General features: G+C 42.2%; 1 protein-coding gene across 1 annotated transcript; it reads right to left on the reverse strand.

The window, feature by feature from the left end:
* Positions 1-4,492: 4,492 nt before the first annotated feature.
* On the reverse strand, positions 4,493-6,155 carry TMSB4X (thymosin beta 4 X-linked). Its single transcript, XM_065862514.1, has 3 exons — positions 6,033-6,155; positions 5,325-5,438; positions 4,493-4,955 (listed from the first exon to the last, which is right to left on the reverse strand). The coding sequence occupies exons 2-3, from the start codon at positions 5,422-5,424 to the stop codon at positions 4,921-4,923; spliced, it is 135 nt and encodes a 44-aa protein (XP_065718586.1). The 5' UTR covers positions 5,425-5,438; positions 6,033-6,155; the 3' UTR covers positions 4,493-4,920.
* Between the last annotated feature and the right edge of the window lie 16,470 nt (positions 6,156-22,625).

Below are 22,625 nucleotides of genomic sequence, written 5' to 3' on the forward strand. Positions count from 1 at the left end.
GAGAATTGAAGCATCTGAAAGCCTGAATTTCATTCTTTTGTTCTAGAGAGAAGTAAATTTCAGCTAGTTCATCTGTCTTATTTCAGAGACATGAATATTGCTGCTATAGCTTCAAGCTAGTGTAATAGAAGATGCTAGGAATAACCAAATTATTAATGACAAATATTATAAAATACACAAATGCATTCCTCTTCTTGTTTGTTGATTGGTTGGTTGAGTAGGGTTGGGTTTGTTTTTGTGGGGTTTTTTTGTTTGTTTTTGGTTGGGTTGGGTTTTGTTTTTTGTGGGTCATTTATTTGTTTCATTGTTTTAATTTTCAAAGTCTCTAGTGAACTTCTAAGTGTACTCAGTATTCATCCATATTATGCAAACAAAGGGCACTGCAAATATCTGTTTACAGAATATGCAATGTCACATGAGCCCCAAATTCCAAGCCCTGGACCACATACCAAAGATAAAATGATCAGAATGATGATAGTGGGGAAAAGTTTCTTCATCATCAAAAAGCTTTTGGTCAATGGAATGATGATTTATTTTCAAGACAATGTTTTGATTGGACATGTTGTGAATATTTGGGGACTATTCAAATGCTGGTAATATATTTGAATTAGAGTAAATTCACTCATTCGTTTGTGAATTACTGGTGACGGAAAAATCTGTGCTGGGTAAACAATAAATCCAGAGCTGTCAGAAAGCCTGAGGCCATAGGACTTCTGAATTTAAATTAAAAAAAAAAAAAAAAGAGAGAGAGTCATTTACTCCTTACAGGCCTCACTCTGACATTCTTTGCATATCATAGGCTGAAACTAATGCTATAGATTTGATTGTGCTTTGCCATCAGCATCCTCTTGTTGTGAGGGAGCAGTGGGTGGAGAATCTCCCAGTTGCCAATTCTCATTACATTGCACGAATTTCATCACGCCTGACAGTTTTCATAAAGCCCAGGCTCCAGGAGACTGAAAAATCTCCTGAGAACCTCAGTTTTTGATTACAAAGAAAAAAAGGAATGTTATAGTCCTCATGATTGCAGAAACAAGAGAAAAAAAATTGTACATTTGCTGTGGTCCCAATACACTGAAGATTCATTAACCCAGAGGCAAAATTAAACATCTCTCAGAACCCGCTATTTTATTTTTATAAGCAGGAAGGAGAGAAATTCAGAGAGGAGTCTGACATTTTTAAAACCTGGTAAAAGCAATATTGGAATTCAGGTCATTAACTATGGCTGAAAACAGAGAGAAAAATTAATTATTTCTTGTTATAAGTGACAGAATTTTGAAATAGGTGTATGGTAAAGAGCAGAGCTTTTTTAAAAAAATTATCATATCGCAGGGACAATAGCAAATTAATCTGTCAGACAGTGTACAAATAATGGATAAATGTTGTCTGGAATTGCCTTTCTCCAAATTAACAAAACAGCCCATTTTATTTACAACTTGGTTGCCTTGCCTGTTGAATTGAAAATGCACGAAGCTGGTGCAGCAGATGATCTCATGGAAGGCAGCTCTGCCAAGACTGCCATAGGTTGCTTTGCATAGTCATCCTACTGTATATCATCGAATAAGCATGAGCTGCATTTTTTTTATTTCTTCACACCCTTTTTAGTATCAGCCAAGGGGAATTATTGCACTGAACGCTGTATTATGTGGTCATTGTATTTATATGATGCTTGAATTAGTGCATAGTTCCTTATTAATAAAACTGTGTTGTGCAGCAGCTGTATGTGGCAGCCATATATGATTACAATACACAATAGGAACTTCTCATTTCTACACTGTTTCTGGGGAAGTAGAGGGTTACTAGGGGAAGTGGTGTTTTATCACACATTCAGCATTGCACAAAAATAGTCTAGAAGACCAAAATGCTTGCATTAAGGTCTCCACATCTCTGTAATTAATTTTAATACCACAATGTTCTATTTTGGAACTTGTTAGCATGCAGTTCCTGTCCAATATATGCATGGTTAATGATATCTGGGGAGGTGCATGAGAGAGGGAGAAAAATCTTTTCTTAAATGTTGAGAAAGGAAGAATTTGGTACAGCACTTGAGGGCAGAGCTCCTCACCACGTAGCCCCAAGGGAGCTGTCTCACTGCTGGAGACGAGGAGGCAGCACGCCAGACATGGTAAAGCCTTCATCTCATAGGGCTGGGATAATGCGACTGCACAGCGTGTCGGATCAAAAACCATATGTGCTTTTCTGTTGCTGATGACCCTTTTTCATAACCAGGTTTTGGGCTGTATTTTTTTTTCTAGTCAATTTGTTGCTGGTGAAAGTTTCTAGACTGACAGCCAAAGACACTGGTCTCCTTTATTAGCCCCTACCAACCACCAGAGCAGATGCAGCTCCGAGTATTACAATCGATCCATCCGAGCCCTCATGTCTCATGCCATCAACTGCACTGCTGTGAAGTAGGTGTCAGATGTGACCACCTCAGCATTGTCTATGCAAATTATGGAGAGGATCTGCCACAATTTTCTCTGAATATATGCAAAGTGCTGAACGAGGAGTAAAGCAAGGACTGATAAGTGCCAGTTATTGCCGAATTTGACCTGGAAGGTATATTTTCCAGTTGATTTTGTGTTTTATTCAGTCCTTGATGCAGAAACAGAGCTCCTGACAGTAGTAGTAGCTTATTGCTGTATCTCCTGAAAACAGATCTGAGCTTCACCACCTCTTACCATGCGCCTGAGGCCACCAGGCAGATCGCAGGTGGTGGTATCTTTTGGGCAGCACCATCTTCTGATCACTTCAGACTTGCAATTGTAAATTCAGAGGTCTCATATCTTGTTGCATTTTTGCTGAACTATGCTGGCTTACAGCATGCACTTTCATTGACTTATACCAAGCTATATACAACTCCTGCTTTGCCTCTCTCAGAAATACATTGCTTTGGTTTTCTTCCCATAAATGAATCCCCAGTAAGCAAGTGCTTGATTCTACTCATTTGCGCACGTACAGTTCAGACTGTACACTTCTGAATTTAGTCATGTTACATCCTGTGTTACCTGATTAAGATCAGTAGCTGGGAGTTGATTGTTTAATTGACTTTTCAGAAACTCAGCTAAAGTTTCCTATGCTTTTCCCATTATATATGCAGAAAAAAATGAAAGCTCGAAACATTTACAGCCATAAAAAATGCTTCACTTCAGTCTTTAATTAAAATTACTGTGAGGTACTATGCCACCAGGACTTCCCAAATCTTCCCATGGACTGCATCAAAACATCTCAGGCCTGAACCCTTTGATTCTCATCACTCAATTCTGCAAGTTGCTCACTGCTGGGTGGCTGGGCACTGTACCCACAAACACGCAACAATCCAGGGCTTTCTCCTTCTCCAGAAGCACAGATATCCACCAGACCTGCATGCAGAGGAGCCCCACTGCCCTCACTGGTGTGAACTCAAGGACAGGGTTGGTTGCTGCAGTCAGATGCTGCAAAGGAGATGCAGGAGGATGAAACCCCAGATCTACGTGACTCCCCCCAAGTCAGCAGGCCCAGCAAAACCCAGGATTCCCCAGAGGGACTAAGTATGCTTTATAGAAGCTGACTGAAACAAATACAGGCTCAAGCCCTGAACATGCAACGAAGGCACTGAAGAACTGTGCTCACCGCCCTCCTACAGGCTGACTGCATTTTTTCCCCAAATGTTACTCACTTCAAAGTGAATAGATTAAATCCATGACTGCTGAAGTCAGTTCCTACTGACCTCCCTGGATCACAGATGTTACCTGCCATCATTCAAGAGAAAATAACTGGAAAGTGTCCCAGGTCTGAATGAATGCCATAGTGTTGCTATTTGCATGTAGGCTTTACTGTTATCATCTTCATTTTAAAAGTTACCATGAGGTTTTTGCCCCCAAATGTTTAGTTTTGAACTAGTAAAGAAATCGGAGCTTTTTTTTGATACGTATTTTTACAACCAGCAACCATTAAGAGATTATAAAAGCATTCAAAACATTACTATTTTTTTATAGCAGAACCACTTTTAGTTCCGTGGGACACAATCCACTAAAATAGCTTTACAATACTAAAAAGCTTATATTCCACCACAGATTGAAAATTAGAATTACTTCATTTAAATGAAGCATAACAAGCCTTAATTATTAAATCATTTATGGATTTCTACAACCAAGGTTGAATCTCTGCAACACTACAGAATGGCTATTATAAGCTATGCTATGAGAGGGGCAAAGCAATAAACATAGCCAAGTTTTTTGCCTTTATCAATGTCTACATTAAAAAAATATTTAAAGTTACATACTCACATGGCAACAAATCATATGACATGCAATTTTTTACTGTAATTGTGTAAAAGCTAGCTTCGAAGTATGCAAATTTATCTATTGGTGAGAGCATATACAGAAAAAAAAAATGAGAATGATGATTTGAGTAATCTCCAAAGGTTTTAAAGTATCCCATGTCTCAGTACTGGCTTTTATGCTTCATATCCTTTGATACAGTTCTCCATAAAGAGGACATAAATACCATCCAGATTTTAAAACATTTTATTTGCATATTAAAAAAATTGTGCATTCCAATAATTAAAATCATTTGAACAAAAAAAAAAAAAAATGGCACTCGATTAACTGCATTTTACAGCTCGCAGGACCTTGGTACAGCTTTGCATTTATTCGTGTGTTACTCTAGTTTACTGTAGTCCCACCCAAGTTCTTCTTTCATCAACATGCAAGCTCTTTCATGCCACCAGGACCAAAGCCAGACAGGCAGAGGGAAAGGCAGCGCCTTCATTCAGTGTCAGTAGTTCTCTCTATTCTTTTGATGTGAAAGGGGCAGTACAGTCATTTTAAACTTTATCCAACCTCTTTGCATCTTACAAAGTTAAACAGCTAAAAGAAGTAAAATAAGAAGGCAATGCTTGTGGAATGTACAGTGCATAATTTGGAAGGGCAGATTTCATTACGATTCACCCGCTTGCTTCTCCTGTTCAATTGCTAAAAAGGGAAAAAAAAAAAAGGAGAGAAAAAGATAAAGATTGAGAACCTGAAATGCATTCACATGACAATTCCTATAATTTGTAAAAAATATCAAGTATCAAAAAAAAAATATGTATTAAAAAAAAAGTAAATAATTATAAATTAAGCGCTACTACGACGTGGGTTCGGGTTTTCGCTGTCTGGCACAGCCACAGCCTTATACCCTTCCTCCACCCCGCACTCGCCGCACCCCCGGCTCCCCGCCTGCCGCCCCTCTTTGTCTCCTCCCGCCTTCCTCCCTCCCTGCCTGCCTCCCCCCCAAGCCTGCTTCCCTGCCTGCCTCCCTCCCCCTCTCCCTGCCCTTCCTCGCCGCCTGCCCGCACTCACTTTCTTTTGAAGGCAGCGGGTTTTTCTCTTGCGTCTCTGTCTTCTTCAATTTAGACTTGTCAAATTTCTCGATCTCAGCCATGTCTGGTTTGTCGGACATGTTGGCAGGTGACTCTGCGCACACAAGGGGAACAGCCCGTTACCCCCGGCCAGGGCTCCCCAGTCCCCCCGCCCGGACACCAGGGCGGCAGCGGCGCCGCGCCCCGCCGCACCCAACGCGGGGAGCCGAAAACTCAACGCACGCCGAAAATAAAACGCTTACTCCCCGGTACATTTAAAAATCGTAATAGTAATTTTTAAAAACTGTAGTTTAATCCAGCATCAAAGGCAGTGCAGCTCGCCACCAGCCGCCGCCGTGGGCAGCTCCCAGTATTTGCGCGCTGCAGAGTACAATAGAGGGGAACCGCCCGGCGCTGACCGCGGTTTTAACTCGTTAGTGGAAAATTAATTAAAAAATTAAGCCCTGGGACGGCAACAAAGCCGGCTTGCGGCGCGCACGCCACCGCCCTGCAACGGCACGGCTCCCAGACAATACCCCCCTCTCGAGACAATAGCTCCCCCCCCCCCGCCACCCTGGACAATTGCCCCCTGCCCTGCCCGCCGTCCCTCCCCACTAAGGCTGCCGGACAGGGGCTCGTGCTGGTCGCGCTGGGGGACCCGAGGGGAGGGAGTATTGCGGGGTGGACGGGGGGGAGCAGTGGGACCCACCGGTGTCGCCGTGCGTTGATGCTCAAACCGGCCGCTCGCTGCTGCCGCCGCTCCGCAAGCCAGTATAAAGAGCGCTGCCTGGCGGGGCGGTTTTATCCCCGCGCCTATGCAAATGACGGTGATGTCACCCGCTAACCATTTTGCCGCTTTCCGCCTTTTTCTCTCCCTCCCCCCCCCCGCGTCTTGCTTCCTTCCCCTCCCTCCGCCGCGCAGCCGTCCTCCCAGCTGCGCACACGCATGCACACACACACGGAGGCACACACGCACACTCTTAAAGCCGAAAATCGCCTTGGTTTCGGTCTCGGTCCTTGTCCCCGCCCCGGCACCGGTCGGCGGGAGGCGCCCCCGGGACGGTCCGGGGAAACGGCCGCTGTCCCTGGCCCCCGCCCTGCCCCGCCGTCCCGGGGCCGGTGCGCGTCCGGGGCGGGGGCAGGAGCAGAGGCAGGGGGGCAAGGGGGCAGGGGCAGCCGCCGACCACTTTCCGGAGCGACGGAAAGCTGTGCTCGGTCGTGAGTCGTGTGGTGGTTTTGCTTCAGCTCTGTCTTGTCCCCCTCTCCCGGTTGAGTAATATCAGCTCGCTGATTGTGTTACTCAAATTTCCGCATTTCGAAGGAAAAGACGAAACCCTCGTCCCTTCGGAGATCCGGGAGTTGTTCCCGCCCTCCTTTCGCTTCCCTTCCCCCTCTGCATTTGCAACCCTGCCGCAGGGAGAGAAAAATCCCATTGCTGCCCTTGCAACCCTGCTGCAAAGAAAGAAAAACTGTCGCTGTCCTTGCAAACCTGCTCCAAGGAAAGAATAAAATCCCATTGCTGTCCTTGCAGCACCGCTGCAAAGGGAAGAAAGGACCGTCCCCCCGGCCAGGCCATGCCTTGGTGCCGGTCCAGCAGACAATGGCTCCGGCCAGATGCCGACCCTGGCGTCAGCCCCGCTCCCCAGCAGTGGGTCGTTCCCCATGCGGTACCCCCGCCCGGCCGTGGCTGCCCGCGGCTGCGGGGGTCGGGAGGGCCGGGGCTGAGGCCGTGGTGGGTCCCCGCTGGGTCACGCTTGCTGGCTCTCTGCGCTGCGGGGTCCCAGAGAGACGGGTCTCTCGGGGAATTCAAGCAGCAAGCCCGAGCAGCAATCGGACCTAAAATCAGCATAATCTAGCTGGGAGTAGGGATGGGGGGAGCGATTGCCGTTGGATAGGGAGCAGAAAGGGGTGGATGGTACGGGTGACTCTTGTTTTTGCATTTATAGCGTTGGGTAATAAACTGAGTTATCCACGTGAAAACTGAAAGACGAAGCGTGGGGGGTGCATCTGTGCATGTGCGTGTGGCTGAATGACAAGGAGTCGGGGAAATCTCTGCGCCTTTGTCTGGCAGCAGCTCTGCAAGGGAGCGGAGGCGCGCTTGCTTTCAGGGTGTGAGGTGGCACAGGAGCCGGTGCGTGGGAATTGACTTAATTTCTGCTGTTTCTGCGACAACTGTATGGAAACCATGTAGCGTATTACTCCTTACTCCCTGCTTTCCATCAGGGTATCCGATGAGAGGGTGATTGCTGATGAATTAAAAGCCCCAAGTTACAAACAGTATTAATATACGCAAAGAGATCTGTAAATACATTTCAATAAATTCCCTGGGGATGCTGCTTCCTGTATTTCATGGCTATTCTCTCGCCATTGGCCAACCATTTTTTGTAGCATTTCCAGAGCTGTAATTTCAAGGGAATAAAATCTTGTCCCTGTGACAATTCCAATAATACTATCGTAAACCAGGATTTCCAGTCAGCACAGACTCTTCCTAAAACCGAGCTCCTTCGCGTTTGGAGGTGTGGGGTATGAAGTCTAGTTTCCTCCTCTAGTCCATGAGCACCTCCAAAATTGAGATGAACAGAGTATTACCACTGGGAGCAATGATGTAAGCCGAAAGTACTCCTATGAGCAAGGGATTGTGAGAGACTGAAGACCAAAGGAATTGCTAAGGAAAGAAATGACAAGGAATATAACAGATTATTTTGGAGCATTTACAGATTTTCATAATAGCTGCGTTAAAAGCATTCCAGAGAGATCTTCTGTGTTGGATACCAGCTAACTCTGCTAGCTTTTGAGCAAGTTCTGTAAAATGTGTTTGTGGCCTTTTAATGCTTTGACGCTTTTGAGTATTGAACCTCCTGACAAGGAACTGTGAAATTTCTTTAATGATTAGTTCAGCAGCATTGCCAATGATGTTACAGCCTCAGAATTTTCAGTTTTGCAAAAATTTTTTTGCCTCTTAAGTGAGGGTAAAATTAATATAAATATTAATTGTAATTGTTATCCTCTGTGGCTGCTGCAGTCGGTCATCCATGTGCCTGGGAAAATCAGTATTGCCCTGACCTCAGTGTGGGAAATACAGTCCTGAAATTAAAGAAGAGTGAATGTTTGTGGGACCGGAGTCTGATTTTTCAGAAGCCACTTGTCCAGTAGCAGCACTGCCTTCTTTGGCTTCTGCTTATTTTGGGACAGGGCCGCAGAACTTCTAAATCAGTGTAACCCGCAGCCTTAGATGGAGCTTTACCGCTATCTGCAAACCAGGCTCCTCTGCTGAGTTTAGATTCGATTATAGTTCTGAGATACAGAGACAAATGAAAGATTTACACTTTTGCTGTTTCTCTGCCTTCCTATATCTCCTTTCTAGTGGATTAATACTGAGATAGTCACAGTAACTTAGAAACTTCACATGTCCTTTACTACATATATGAAGACAATACTGTCTGCTGAAGAAAAATGAGGGTGTTGCATTTTGGTGGCAGGACATCGGCTAATTTCTGTAGAAGTAAATCCTCTCCATAGCATTTTGTATTAGGCTATGGCTACAGTAATTGCATATCTCCATGTCCTTTTATGTTTGCTTCTGTTTGTTGCTATTTGGAGAATGCGAAGAAGGTACGTGTTCATACAAGACTACCTCATGTCAAATAACTTCTGAGCATAGCAAACTCCAAAGCACACTTGGATGGGACAGAGCTGACATCCTCAATAAATGTTCTAGGCCACATGATGTAAAGGATAGCTAGCTTAGGAATTGTTATTTTGGACATTGATGAGCTGGTGCTTTTTTTTTTTTTTTTTTTTAGTTGCTTTGTTGGGTTTTGTGTCAGCACTTTCTTATTGTAACTATTTGAAAAAAGTTCCAGTAATAAATATTTGGTAGTGTAGTACCTCAGACATGCACTTAGTCATTTGCATGTTAAAGGAGAGCACTTTTCAGCACATTGCTGGTCCCATTTGCAAGAAGGAAATTTGACCCTCAGTAACATAGTTTTCAGCTAACGCCTTTGAGGTTTCCAACTGGAGCAAGGCTGCAAGTTGTTTCTTGCCTTCTAGGAAATTCACATAGTAGCAAAGGTGGTAAGTGGTAAACCATGGTTCTTGCATCTCATTTGTATGTCCATGTTTGAAGCCTTGTAAAAAACACTCCGTTTCCAGGTAAGTATGTACTGCTCCCATTTGCAAAAATGTGATGATAAAAGACTTGCTCAAGGCCATGGAACAGGAGCTTGATCAGATATTAACAGATGTCAGTGAAAGTGTCTGTACCTCAAATTGACTTCAGTGGGCTTTTCCTTGAACTGTGTTTGAAGAGTGTTTTGAAACATGATCAGGAGCACAAATCTTCTAACCTTATGTTAATTGTGCCATAGAGTCTATGCATTTATTAAAAAAAAAAAAAGTAATTAGGGGAACATGAAATATCTTTGTGATAAAGCACTCAAGATTAATTCCCATCCTGGCTTATTATTCATAATGGGATCCCAGGCACATCAGATGACTAATAAGATAAAAATAAACTCCATATGTAAATTTCTCGATCATATGGGAAATGAATTAACGTAAAAGAAGCCAAGTGATTGTTTTCCAGGTCTCAGTTTCACATGTGAAATCTTCTTTTCACATGCTTGACTCTCTGAGAGAGAATGCTTTCTCTCACTCCATATACAGCTCGAGGAAACAGGAGCTGGCAGTGATCCTGAGAGTGCAAGTAAGTGAAGAGACAATAATCCCTTTGGGTAGTTTCTTCCTGCACTACCCCCATGCCAGCAGCAGAAGGGTGTTGACAGTGACATCAGGGTTTGAGTGTTTTGAGTGTTCAGTTGTTCAGATGTCAGGGCACAATATTTGTGGTGTGTCACATCCCACTGAATGCTATTGACAATTGTAAAAAAGGGAGCACCATATTTAAAAGGAGAGCCTTCCCATCCCCCCTCAGCTTAATTTCAGAAGGGGGATTGCAAGATGCCTGTCCTAGCTGGACAAATACTGGCACTAATTGGCTTTTCAAGTAGTGGCATTTCCTTTTTTACTGTGCTTGACAAAAGGAGCTTTGCAACAGGTCATGACTTCAAGAAGGTAGTGCTTGTGGGACAGGAAAAGTCAGGTTGGGAAGCTCAAATTGCTGCGCAGAAAGCTAAATACCCTCTCACACCAGTCTGCCTGACTCTGGTTTCCCTGCCTTCCCTATACCTGTAAACATTTAAAGAAAAGCATTCAGACTTTTTTTTTTTTTTTAATTTTTTTAAGTTCATGCAGAAGGCTGTGGCAAAGAGTTTGCGAGCTAGGCTATTTGATACTCTAAGTGGAAGGCTGCCTGAATATGGTCAGTAACAAAGATGAGGGGACTTGCCGCTCTGGTTTCCGGCTTGTGAGGGATGCTAAGAAGTTACTGTCATCATGTTCTGAAATTTTTAATAAATGGAGAAGAAGCAAGAGGAGTATGTTTCCAACTTTCAGAAAGGTTTATTTACATTTGCAGGGAAACACCAAACTTTTAGTTATTTGTGTTATGTTTCTCATACAGGGGATATTTTGCAAAAGTCTGTGAACTGAAAGAGTTGAAATGACCTGAAGTTACCTGATGTCAGATGCATGTGCAAACACTTTGTTTAAAAGCTATCTCTAGAAACAGTGATTGATTTGCAAAGTACCTGAGAGAACTGAAAACAATACCCTAGCATATCTCGTGCCTGAAGAAGGCATCTCTGTGCCAAATTTTCACTAGTACTTGTCATCACTTTCTGAATTTTGCAGCAATTTTTCTTTCCTTTCATTTATGAGTAAAAATAATTCTTAAAGTATGCAAGTGAAAACATTAGCATAATGCAGCACAAAAGCATGATAAATGAATTCTCCTAGTGCAACTCAGCAACCCCTGGATCCTCCAATATTAGACTTCTCCTAAGTAAAACTACTAATGACATGGCATGTGCATGGGTGTCAACAGAGATTAGATTACAAACAGAAGTCTTAGGCAAATGGAGAGACTGGATTTTTATGTCACCATTGAATACGAGTTTCTTTCAATGCAAAGATACAGCTAGATATACGTTCAAAACACAGTGGTCTCTATTCAACATACAAACAAGTCCATATGTACCAAAGACAAGACAGCTATTCTTATCGGACTTGCATTGAAGAAGGGATGATCAAAGTAAACTTGCAGAATGAAACAATGACTAATAATGTCAAATTGCCTAGGCTATTGTATGGGCTTTAGCAGTCCCTTTGGGCATTGCTAGTCTACCTGTTCATAAGAAAAAGTCAGAGATAGGGAAATAACCATCAGGTAATGTCCCCAGGATGCCCATACTGCTTATTGTACTTGTGGATGAGTTGCAGAGCAACAAAATGTATCTGATGTCATTAATTAGGTGAATCACGTTGTTCCAACTGGGGGGTTCCCTCCCTCCAAAGCTCATGCTCTCATGACATAACTTGACGTGATACAGAAGAGTAGCATAAGTCACAATGCACAAACATCCTGCAGGATTAATTTATTTGGGTTGGAAAACAGCACTACCCTGGAAACCACACCTGTGCTATGTGTTCCACATATAGCTATCTCTGAGCTGGCATTAAACTAGTGTCAACTTGGAACTCACCCCAGGTTTATTGCTTTGTGTTGACTTGCTTGGGTGGATTTCACCACTTGTGCTGAATGCTGCTAACCATATCTGAGGCATTCGCTTTAAAACCACCTTAAGTGTATTCAACTATCAAGATCCTTTGTGTTTCCATCTCCCAAAACCCATAGAAGTGCAATAATCTTTTGTCTCTTGTAAGATTGTAGCAGGCAAGATTTTTCAAAGTTTACTTGTGAGTCTATCTATCTAATCTATCTATTTATTTTTCTCTACTGCTCCCTTCTTAATTTAATATATTTTTATGGGGAAAAAAGAAAAGAAGAAGAAACTAAGCTTGCCACCCAACCAGATGTAGAAATGGCTAATGGATCTGCTCAAAACCTAACTTGCCTCCTCGACACTCGAGCTTTCACTAGGCTAAGGAGTGAAGGATGGAGCTGTTGGGGTCAAGCACATCCAGTCATTTAAAATTTATTGACATGATGCTTTCTTCACAGTGCCAGTTAGTAAAAAGCAAGGGAGAAGAAGTGCTTCTTGTGACTGCCACAGCCACGGATTTTAGTTGCCTTTAGTTGTGGTGTACTACACAGGTGGCAGGGACTAGGAGTGTGTGTGTGTTGGGGGGGTTACCTTGTTGAGGATGAAAGGCACAGCTCTCGCAGTGTGAAGGCTTCATCACTCCAGCAATGTGTGTGACAGAAAAGCTTGTCCTGGCACCCATACACTTCCTGAAATTCTTGAGTCTCTTGCCTTCACATTTCCCTTTCAAGATGGAGGGGAGTTACCATATCTGAGTGCAAACAGAGGTGGGGACAGGGATGAACATCTATTGAAGAAAAGTCACATGCACAGGATATGTGGGTTGAAAAGGACCCCGTGCCTGGCAGGCATTTAGGATTTTCCTGGGTTTGTCTTTGTCTCACTTTTCCAAACAATCTCACCTTGACTATCATTATTGTCAGAGCAATTAAAGCAGGTGGGCAGGGACCTTAAGAAAGCACCACTTTCCTTATAGAAGTGTTCAAATTATTCCACACAGAAGGTTATGGACCAATGGTAGAGGTTAAAGATTGATAAAGCTTGTGATTTTTGTGTTTAAAGTATTAGGCTTAGAGAAAGGCGCCCAAGGACACAGTCACTGGCAGGAAAATGCAGTGGCAGGGACAGATGGAGCAGAGTCCATTTTCCTTTGCAGGAAGAGGAGCCCTCAGAGTTACTCACAGTTCCTGGTTGTAGGGGGGTTTGTGGCATCTGCTGGCTGAAGTGTCACCTCTGTTGCTCATTATCACTAGGTACAAGTTTGTTTATGTCCAACAGAAACAAAAGCATTCCCTAACATGTTTTAAGGTTGGTAGGAAGTTACTGCGCACATGCACAGGAAAAACAACAGCAGGAACACTGATATGTATTGATGTAGTTGGATTATTGCCAAAACATGTCACTGTAGACAGGCGGGCAGAGCTCATTTCTGCAGAGAGGTGTAGAGCTACTCTGCACCTGAATGCAACTATTACACAGCAGCAGAAAGAGCAAAAATAGGTAGTTTCCAATTTTGTGGCCCACGGGTGTTTTGCTGTTGATATTAATAAGAATGGAATTGAGTCCATCTTCCATTTACTGCAGTTATTCAGTGTGCCTTCAACAGAATGGCTGTGAAACTGGGGATGATATCAAACTTCTCAAAGGGAACATGTCTCAACCTATATGTGTAGCCTCTTTATCTTCTGCTGATTAGTCTCCTACACTTGTAATATAGGTTTTATTTCACAGCTGCAATCTTGTTAAAATGAAAAGTATGGGATGAGAAAGAGGAGCAGCTCTGTAGATTCAATTAGCTGTGAAAGTTGATTGCCTCTTCCCATAAATCACAGATGTGTGCAGACCCCTGGCTGTTCCAGCAGAGTTTTGTCCACTAGTAAAGAACTGCTGCCACCAGTGGGATGCAGTTTGTACTGACACACACTCGTAATGTTATATATACTTGTAATAACAGCCAAAATATTCCAAAACTCCAACTCTAAAATGAAGCCACGCCTGCATGGGGCAGTTGGAGGGAGCAATGTACTAGATCAAAAATTTCATGCTTGTCTCTGCAATACACAGCGAGCACAGACGTTACTCTTTTGGTTTAGACACACTTGCAAATTCTATGAGGGTTAATTTTCTCCTGATAAACTTCACACCACATCTGCTAGTGTTAGTCCTCCCACACTGGCTTACCTGGATATGATTGTATACATATAAATTGTAGGGACCAAATTTTTGGTGGTGATTGCCACAGTTTTGCACAGACCAGCCTTAAAGGAACCACAAGATCTAGATATTGAAAGGCAGCTTCAGCAGAAAAGATACATACGTGTTCTGAAACAGACAAATGAGCCACAGCACTTCTGAGTACCAGTACCCAGTGTCTCATTCTTCACTAAGTTTATCAAAGATCTGTAAACAAAATCACCTGAGAATCCCTAAGTGCTTGCTCAGACCATGGCTAGCGCACACTAGAAAGTCTGACTCCTCAAAAACCTGTTTTTTTCCACCATTTCTCTGAAAATGTGCCCAGAGATTGTGGTTATGAGAATCTTTACATATATGTATATATACCTATAACACATGTACATGTATATAATATGTAACATGCAATATATTTGATATATATGATAGACGATATCCAACATATAACATGCAGTGCCATCTGCTATTATATTGCATAATTTAATAGAATATTATAATAGTTTGGTGCATATAAAATATTCTATTACATTGTGTTGTATTGGATCCATGTGTTTAGTTATATTTCTTAGCTTGAGGGTGATTCAGATTAACATCTTTTACCTTGCTGAAAAATATCCTACCTAGGCAGTAATGGCTAATGTAGCATGTCCAGTTTACACTCCACTAAAATGAAAACAAAGCAGCAAGGCAATGAAGAATCATTCCTATTTGGACAGATTACTGACAAAGGCAAAATTATTTAAGAGGACAAATTCAGGCTCTTCAGCTAAAATGGATTTCCTGGAAAGATTCATCATCCTGTAGCATCCCACCCCTCCTGAGCACTGAGCTCTATGTACTGCTGTTTGCAGGACAGAGGCACATCCCAGTGTCTGCTCAACTCTCCCATCTGCATTTTGGGAGCATCCACCCTGCCACAAATTTTCACCCAGTAAAAGACAATACTGAATTGAAACACAGACCACACAGTGGGTTTGTGAACACACTGAAGTTCAAATGCAGCTTACTACTATCACCATCTTTACCACAAAATCAAAAAAATCACAAATTTGCTTCAAATTCTTCCAGGCAATGAGAGACAAGAGCTCTGTAAATGTGGGATGTTTTTTCTGTTTGAGTGAGTAATGCTTTACATTGGTCTAAAGAGACTCTCCTGCTGATGCTTGGTCAGAGTCCTAATAAGATGTTCATTTATCACTTGCTGGTGAGCAAAATGGCTGCTTCAGCTCCTACAGTGAGTCTAAAGTCATAATTTTGTTCTGTGTTTGCAAATCAAAAACACTATCATGAAAAAGGCTCTGAGCATTAAGGAAATACTGCTAATAGTTAGGTGGTATGTTCATTTTCTAAAATTCCTTAATATGAGGAAACTAAAATTATATATGCTCTCCCAGAATAGTATAAGGATATCAGAAAAATAAGAAGGCAACTTTATTAATAGCAGCAGGAAGATATTCTGTTTGCCATCTGAATGAACCCATAGGGTACTTCAACAAGAAACAAAATATTCTGTTGGTGTTTGGTCAAATAGTTTTCTTCAACCTGTACTACTGGGCATAATTGCTTCAGCATCCTCTAACCATCTACAGTATATGGGCTTCCAACTCCATGGCTATTTGCTCCATAAATAACTTTCTTCAGATTTGTTGGCTTTGATCACAGCTGCTGTTTACACAACACTTAGAAAATAAGATAATTTATTTTGAAAGTGAAACAAAGATTTCAAAGATTTTTTTTTTTTTTAATTTTTGAATTAAGAAACAACAAATCCATAGATGAAACCTTACAATTTGTGGATTTTTTTTTCTTCCTAACAGAGAAAGAAGAGCACTGAGTGTGAAGGAAATCAGACAACAGGAAAAGCTTTTCAGTTTCCTGGTCATGGTGAGAATCAGGAACGCAATGATGGGGACCCTGCAGTTGGGGAGAGGGGCACTCCCATATTATCAATTTAATTTGCAATATTGTAAGTCAGTAAGTCACCCCAAAAGCCTTGAAGAAGCAGATCTGCATATGTTTTTTTTTAAATTGAAGGTTTGTATGGGTTCATTAGCTGAATTATCATTGCGATTTTAACATATGCTTATAAAATATTCTATGATATGTTAGTATTGCTTCTGGAAAATACTAAGATGTTACTTCCAAATGCATTAGAATAAGAGAACTAGCAGAGTAGAGTATAAAAGAGAATCAGTAACTACCTTTTAAAAAAAGCCTATGGGAGAAAATACTTATGGGCATTCTGAACACAAATAGTGAGGCAAAACTAATGCCATAGATTAGAAACAGCAGGAAAAGCAGATTGGAGGTAGATAATCAGGTCTCAGTACAGTAAGTGATCAACACGGGAGAACTGCAAGGATCCATACGAAGACTGCTCTATGGATGCTTCCACATCCATTATTGATGTGGAAACCCCAGTGTCATTTGGAGTGAAGCACGAGGCTTTCTATTCCTGCAGGAGAGCAGAAGAACATAACTGTACATTTGCTTCATAACGTTTTTTGTGGGTCTAACCAAGCTCCTCTCAATATCTTGTGACAAGAACTCCCAGAGTTAATTTTTAGTTGTGTATGAAATCTTTTTGCCAACTGCAGATGCACAGCATTCCACTGTCACTGAAGATCTGCTTTTGCTGCATGAGGGCAAGTGATAAGCAGATACTCCCAGTTATTCTTCTTCCTCTATGTGTCACTCATTTCCTTTATTAAATCTTCACAGGATGCTTTTTCTTATCCTCTTTTGAGAGTAACCACCTGCGATCCAATCATGTTCCCTTCAGACAGACATTGACCATGGCTTTCAAGTCTGCCTGTCTTACTGTGTGGTGCCCATATGTGCTAGGCAGAGAATGGAGGAAGCACAGTGAGACCACCATTCCATCAGAGCTCAAGTGTTACTCTGAACTTACTTGTCTAGTCAGAGTGATATTATTGCTATTGAATGCTCAGGCAGTTGTCCCAGATGGCAGTAAACTAGTCATTCATTTAATGACGTGCTGAGGTTTTCAGATTTATTGCTTGCTATTGTATTGTTCGTACATTGCCATATATTGTTTCCCTTTTCTGAGTGTAACAGATCAGAGGTCCTGAACGAGATGGGAAAAGGCAGCAAGCAGTCTTTCTTGCTGCAGATAATCAAAATCTCCACCTCCTCTCCTCTCCTCTCCTCTCCTCTCCTCTCCTCTCCTCTCCTCTCCTCTCCTCTCCTCTCCTCTCCTCTCCTCTCCTCTCCTCTCCTCTCCTCTCCTCTCCTCTCCTCTCCTCTCCTCTCCTCTCCTCTCCTCTCCTCTCCTCTCCTCTCCTCTCCTCTCCTCTCCTCTCCTCTCCTCTCCTCTCCTCTCCTCTCCTCTCCTCTCCTCTCCTCTCCTCTCCTCTCCTCTCCTCTCCTCTCCTCTCCTCTCCTCTCCTCTCCTCTCCCCTCCCCTCCCCTCCCCTCCCCTCCCCTCCCCTCCCCTCCCCTCCCCTCCCCTCCCCTCCCCTCCCCTCCCCTCCCCTCTCCTCCCCTCCCCTCTCCTCCCCTCCTCTCGTGGAGGAAGAGTTCAAACCAGTACTTTCTCTTTGCATGCTTCTGCCTTGGCTTTTTGCCTGCCCTAAAATAATGAAATACAGACTGGGCAAGTGGGCATTTGCAGAGGATGCTGTTTTGATGAGGTAAGGCCAAGTGGTGTTGTGCATGAGTTCTATTAATATGCTTATGCTCAAAATGAGCGATCCTGTACCATTAGGAAATGCTTTGGGCAATTTTTTGGAGCTCAGCAGTTTGATCAGCCTTTTCCTTTTCTATCTGGAACTAGCCACAGACAAAGAAATCACATATGGGACTGCTCTTTATATTTCAGCCATTGAATATGTGAGTCTTCTTTCAAACATCCAAAGCCCCTTTTGAAATCAGGGAAAGGTAACATGAAAAGTCAGCCAACATAAGAAGTCATTTATACCTATTAATCTGGGTAGTTGTCCATCTGCACCCAGCTTCCATAGTAACTCACCTTGAATTTAAAACCTTAAAAGCATCCATTATTTCATTTGCACCAGCAAAGATATGCTATGGATAATATCTACATTAGTATTCCATTAGGGTTCACCTTTGCCCTGTAGTTTGGTGCCAAAATAGGCCAATTTTGTGCTGATCCCCCAGACCATAAGGGAGGCTGTGGGGACTCGATATCAGCTGAGATGGGGATCAGAGACTACTTTTGATACTTCCAGTCAAAACTGTCTTGAGGAGAGAATGCTACTGTATGTTTTTAATTTACGGGCAAAGGAATGAAATGAAAGAAAAAGGAGGTGCTGGCAATGGAGAAAGAATGAAGTATTAAGTGAGAGTGATCAGCCTCCCTTAGAGAATGGGTTAATTATTTTCTGACACAATTTTTTGAGTCAAGCCTTTTTTTTTGGGCAAGAATTCAAGAGACACTGTAAAATGACTTGGTATAAATGGGAATTTGGGATAATTTTTTCTCAGCGTCTTAAATAGTTTATATAAATCCGCCACTTTTAAAATGATGTATTAAAGCTCTCCTGTGGTTGCTTGATATCAATATTCCTCTGAGATTTTACAAATACATCATCAGTATTAGATGTATGAAATTCAGTTTGCTGTAATACAGATGCCCAGCATAGAAAATGCTTCACTGAACATTTAAGTATGCAGGCTGAAGAGCAGGGACAAAAAATAAGTCTGCCTTAAATGTTGCTGCCACACTTCTGAAGCCTGTGATGGGCATCTTGGGCAACCCGTAATGGAAGATGCAATCTTCTTGTAATTGTATTTCCTGTTTTTGACTATGGAGGGACCAGAGGCATTTCCCACAGGTGGTCCATTCCCCCACCCCATGGTGCTAATGCCTGCTCTATGCATCATGGTCTCCAAGGATGTGGCAACCTCCAGGTGGATGAAGTTACTAAGCTCCTGTGAGGTTGAAACTTCAACATCGCAGGAGAGCATCTTAAAGCTGACATAAACCACTTCCCCAGACCGTGGTGGGATAGAAATTTTGCACAAGCCTGAGTTCAAGAGTTAGGTCAAGGAGGAGCCTGGCTTGAAATGACCGAGTTTCCCATTTTCCATGTAATTGCTGTACCTCCTAGGACTTTTCTCACAAGGTTGTTAGTCTTCTTTCCCACCAGTCCCTCATTAAGTTGAGGAGGCAAGTCTGCCTTAATATGGGGCATGAAAGAGCAATAAGTACCCATGTTCATGAAACAAAAACTTCTGGGCAAACATGCATGGCTAAAACTTAAGCCCCCCTAAGAAATTTAAAGCTAAATAAGAAAACACCTCATGCCTTTGGGTGCCTGTGGGATAAAGCAATCTATAAAAACGGATGAAATAGCTCATTGTTTGAGATTTGCGTGATCTGTATTCTGAGGATATACTTTTGATATTTTGCACTCATCTGTCCTGTTTGCTTTGATATCTGAAAGATACTATTTTTCTGTTGGTCCCTAACATTGCTGTTTAAAATATAAAGCGTAGTAGAAGTCAGTTAATTATGAAGAAAGTTTAAAAAGTATTCAAATGTCTTTGTCTTATATCTCATAACTTTACCCTCCCCTTCCCCAATGTTTTCTATGAGAGGCATGTCCCAGGGATGTCACAGCCCATTGCTAAGTGAAGTGAGAGAATGAATAGCAGACAGGGCAGAGAAGACTGAGGTCTTTATTAGTATTTTCAAAAATTAAACTGTGCCAGGGACTTAATCCCATTAATTTAGACAGATGAAGACAGAACTGGAGCTCAAGCTAAGGGAAGATCGGGTTAGACAGTGTGGCTGAGATAAATGTATTCAAGCTGAATCATTCTGATGAAATTTAACTTAAAATATTTATGGAGCAAATCAAAGTATTAACTTAGGCATAGGGAGTTCTTCAAAGAATGTGGAAAAGACAAGAGAGGTCTCTGAAAAGCAGTAAAGATCAAAGACCATACCCATTTTTAAATGGTGGAATACAGAAAAGCATCAGATTATAGATTTGGCAACCTATCTTGAAACCTCAGAAAAAGAATCAAATATCTAGAAGATGCTGTCATGATAAAGAACTGTTAACAGGGATTCAAGCCAATCCGATTTCTTTCTTTGGATAAGGGAAAAACAATAAGTGTAAAATATACTGACTCCACTAAGGCCCCTGAGACGACTCCTGTGTCATGTTCTTGCAAGCGAACTGAGGAAATACAGCCAGGATGGGAAACCCATATGAAATGTGTCCACTAAGAGGAGGAATCAACAATCTGTTCTCTACCAAGGTGAGAGATGTTTTGAGAGGCGGACTTTTATTAGCAGCTTAGAGCAAACAGTAATAAATAAAAATAAATAAATAAATAAACACAAAACAAAGCTAGAATGACTTGGAAAGCTTAGTCTCGCTTGCAGAAATAATGGATGCTCCCTGATTGTCTTAACTCCTGTTGAAAGCATTGCAGAGGGTGCGAGTCATCCTATCTAAAGCCAATCTGCAGCTGCAGCCCCGGCTCTTCCCACAATCAGTGCAATGGCATCTCTTGGGTGATTCATCCCATCCAAGGATAGAGGTTGAGGATAAGGGAAATGAATCACTCCCCACAGTTTCATCTCCCTGCCATCCCATCAACTGTAGGGGAGTATGAAGGGACTATCTTACAGTAGCCACTTAACTTTTAAATAGCTAATATTAGGTGAGACAAATTCCATCCTTAGCAGCAACTTCGTTACCCAGATTCTCAGGGACACTTGAAAGTAGACACTGAATGGATCTGATAACTTGACCTGGGATCTGTTGACTGGGTGATGAGGCTCCCACATGAAATAGGTTATATGGGGATCTTGAGACTCTTGCTTGTTCCTGCATTTTCCTGATAAATTACCAGGCTCACTAAGGGATACAGTAGGATACAGTCTGATAATTTTAGTTGTCAGCTATCAGCTGCTCAGGAGGAAGTATGAAACTTAGAGTGTAAGCTTGGGTCAAAGTCTGTGCAGCATTATTGAGTGGAAAAGAATACAATTTGCACAAATAAATCAGTGCAGCTAATGCTGATTCCCTACATTGAACATCTCCTTCCCACACAGACCACAATGGTGTTAATGGAAGTCTTTCTTGTGAAATGAAGAGCTACGAATTGTATCTTAATGGAAACAATCCTTGAATGGAAAGATATCTCTATGCCTTATACCTGGTCCTTTGCAGACATTCAGGAGAGACAGTGGCTCCACAAGTATTGATAATTCTACTATTGAAGAGTTATATTGATAATTCTTCTATTAACATGAAAAAAAAAGAGGAAGAACAGACCTTGCCATGGAGCCTTTTAATGCAACCTCTATCCTGTTTTTTTAAGCACCTTTTTTATTTTAATTATTTTATTTTATTTTATTTTATTTTATTTTATTTTATTTTATTTTATTTTATTTTATTTTATTTTATTTTATTTTATTTTATTTTATTTTACTATTTTTTTTTTCTTTTAATTCCTGCCACATTTCATCTGTCACCCAAACCTAGGCTAAACCCACGACACTCACAGAAATGGATTGGGATCTTGCATTCATTTTCTGTAGCTCAGTTCCAAAGACCTGGACTAAATAAAGCCTTTCCTGCTGGTTGGCCGCACAGCTGAGCCTGCTCCATCACTAAACCCCACACCCACACTGCAGCTGCTGGTCAGTCTTCACTCCACTCACAGCAGCAAGAGGCTTGTGTCCCACCACACCGTCACCTGAAGTCAGTGGGTCTTTCAACAAGGACAAAGGACAAGTCCTAGAGTTGGTGCAATGACCATGACTTGAGGTACTGCTCTCTAAGTTGGCTCAAGGGATTGGCTTCTCCCTTATGTTTGGACAGAGATTCAAATCACAGTGCATGACAAGGGTCGCCAAGACCAGGAAGGAGATCGCGCTGCTGAGGTCCAAAGGTGGAAGCAAATTCCAGCCCTCTTTTTGCCAGGGAAGGCTCTCTGTGATGTCTGTCATGGCTCTGCTCCTCAGCCCAGGCACTGGACTGCCCAGCAGAGGTGGCTGCTGCCACCCACCATGCAGCACATGCAGAGCGCTGAGCAACATCTGGAGCAGCTGCTGCAGAGATGTGTTGGCCCAAAATGCTACAGCACATAAACCTGTTTACTTTTTACTAGAATGATCATATGGACAAAGGAACGATCAAAAATGTACACAGTCTGGATAAGGATCTTATTAACAGATGCCAATCATTAAGGCAGATGAAGCAACATATATTTGCTTACGTGTTTTCTGCCTTAATAGATGTTTAAAAGCTTATTCACAGCCTCTCGCAGGACAGTACACTTTCTCTTGTGTATTTGGCAGTGTGGGGAATGAGGTGTTTGAAAGAAAGAGGAAATGAGTGGTTCCATTACAAAATACTTAAACACTCTGTGCTGGTAGAATATGAAGGCAAATTCTTGAACACATTCCTGTATGTTCTCTATCCAGTTCTAGGGAGAAATCGCTCTGTCAGGCAGACAGCCTGCTACTGGTGAGATCC

The sequence above is a fragment of the Patagioenas fasciata genome, chromosome 1 (assembly GCF_037038585.1).
Source record: "Patagioenas fasciata isolate bPatFas1 chromosome 1, bPatFas1.hap1, whole genome shotgun sequence".
Classification (NCBI taxonomy): Eukaryota; Metazoa; Chordata; class Aves; order Columbiformes; family Columbidae; genus Patagioenas; species Patagioenas fasciata.

What these genes read in the sequence shown, in the direction of transcription:
- TMSB4X (XM_065862514.1), bottom strand. Translation starts at nt 5,424, where the DNA reads ATGTCCGACAAACCAGACATGGCTGAGATCGAGAAATTTGACAAGTCT. An exon ending in CCCGCTGCCTTCAAAAGAAA is followed by an intron (nt 4,956 to 5,324) that starts GTGAGTGCGGGC and finishes TTCCCTTTTTAG; the next exon opens with CAATTGAACAGGAGAAGCAA.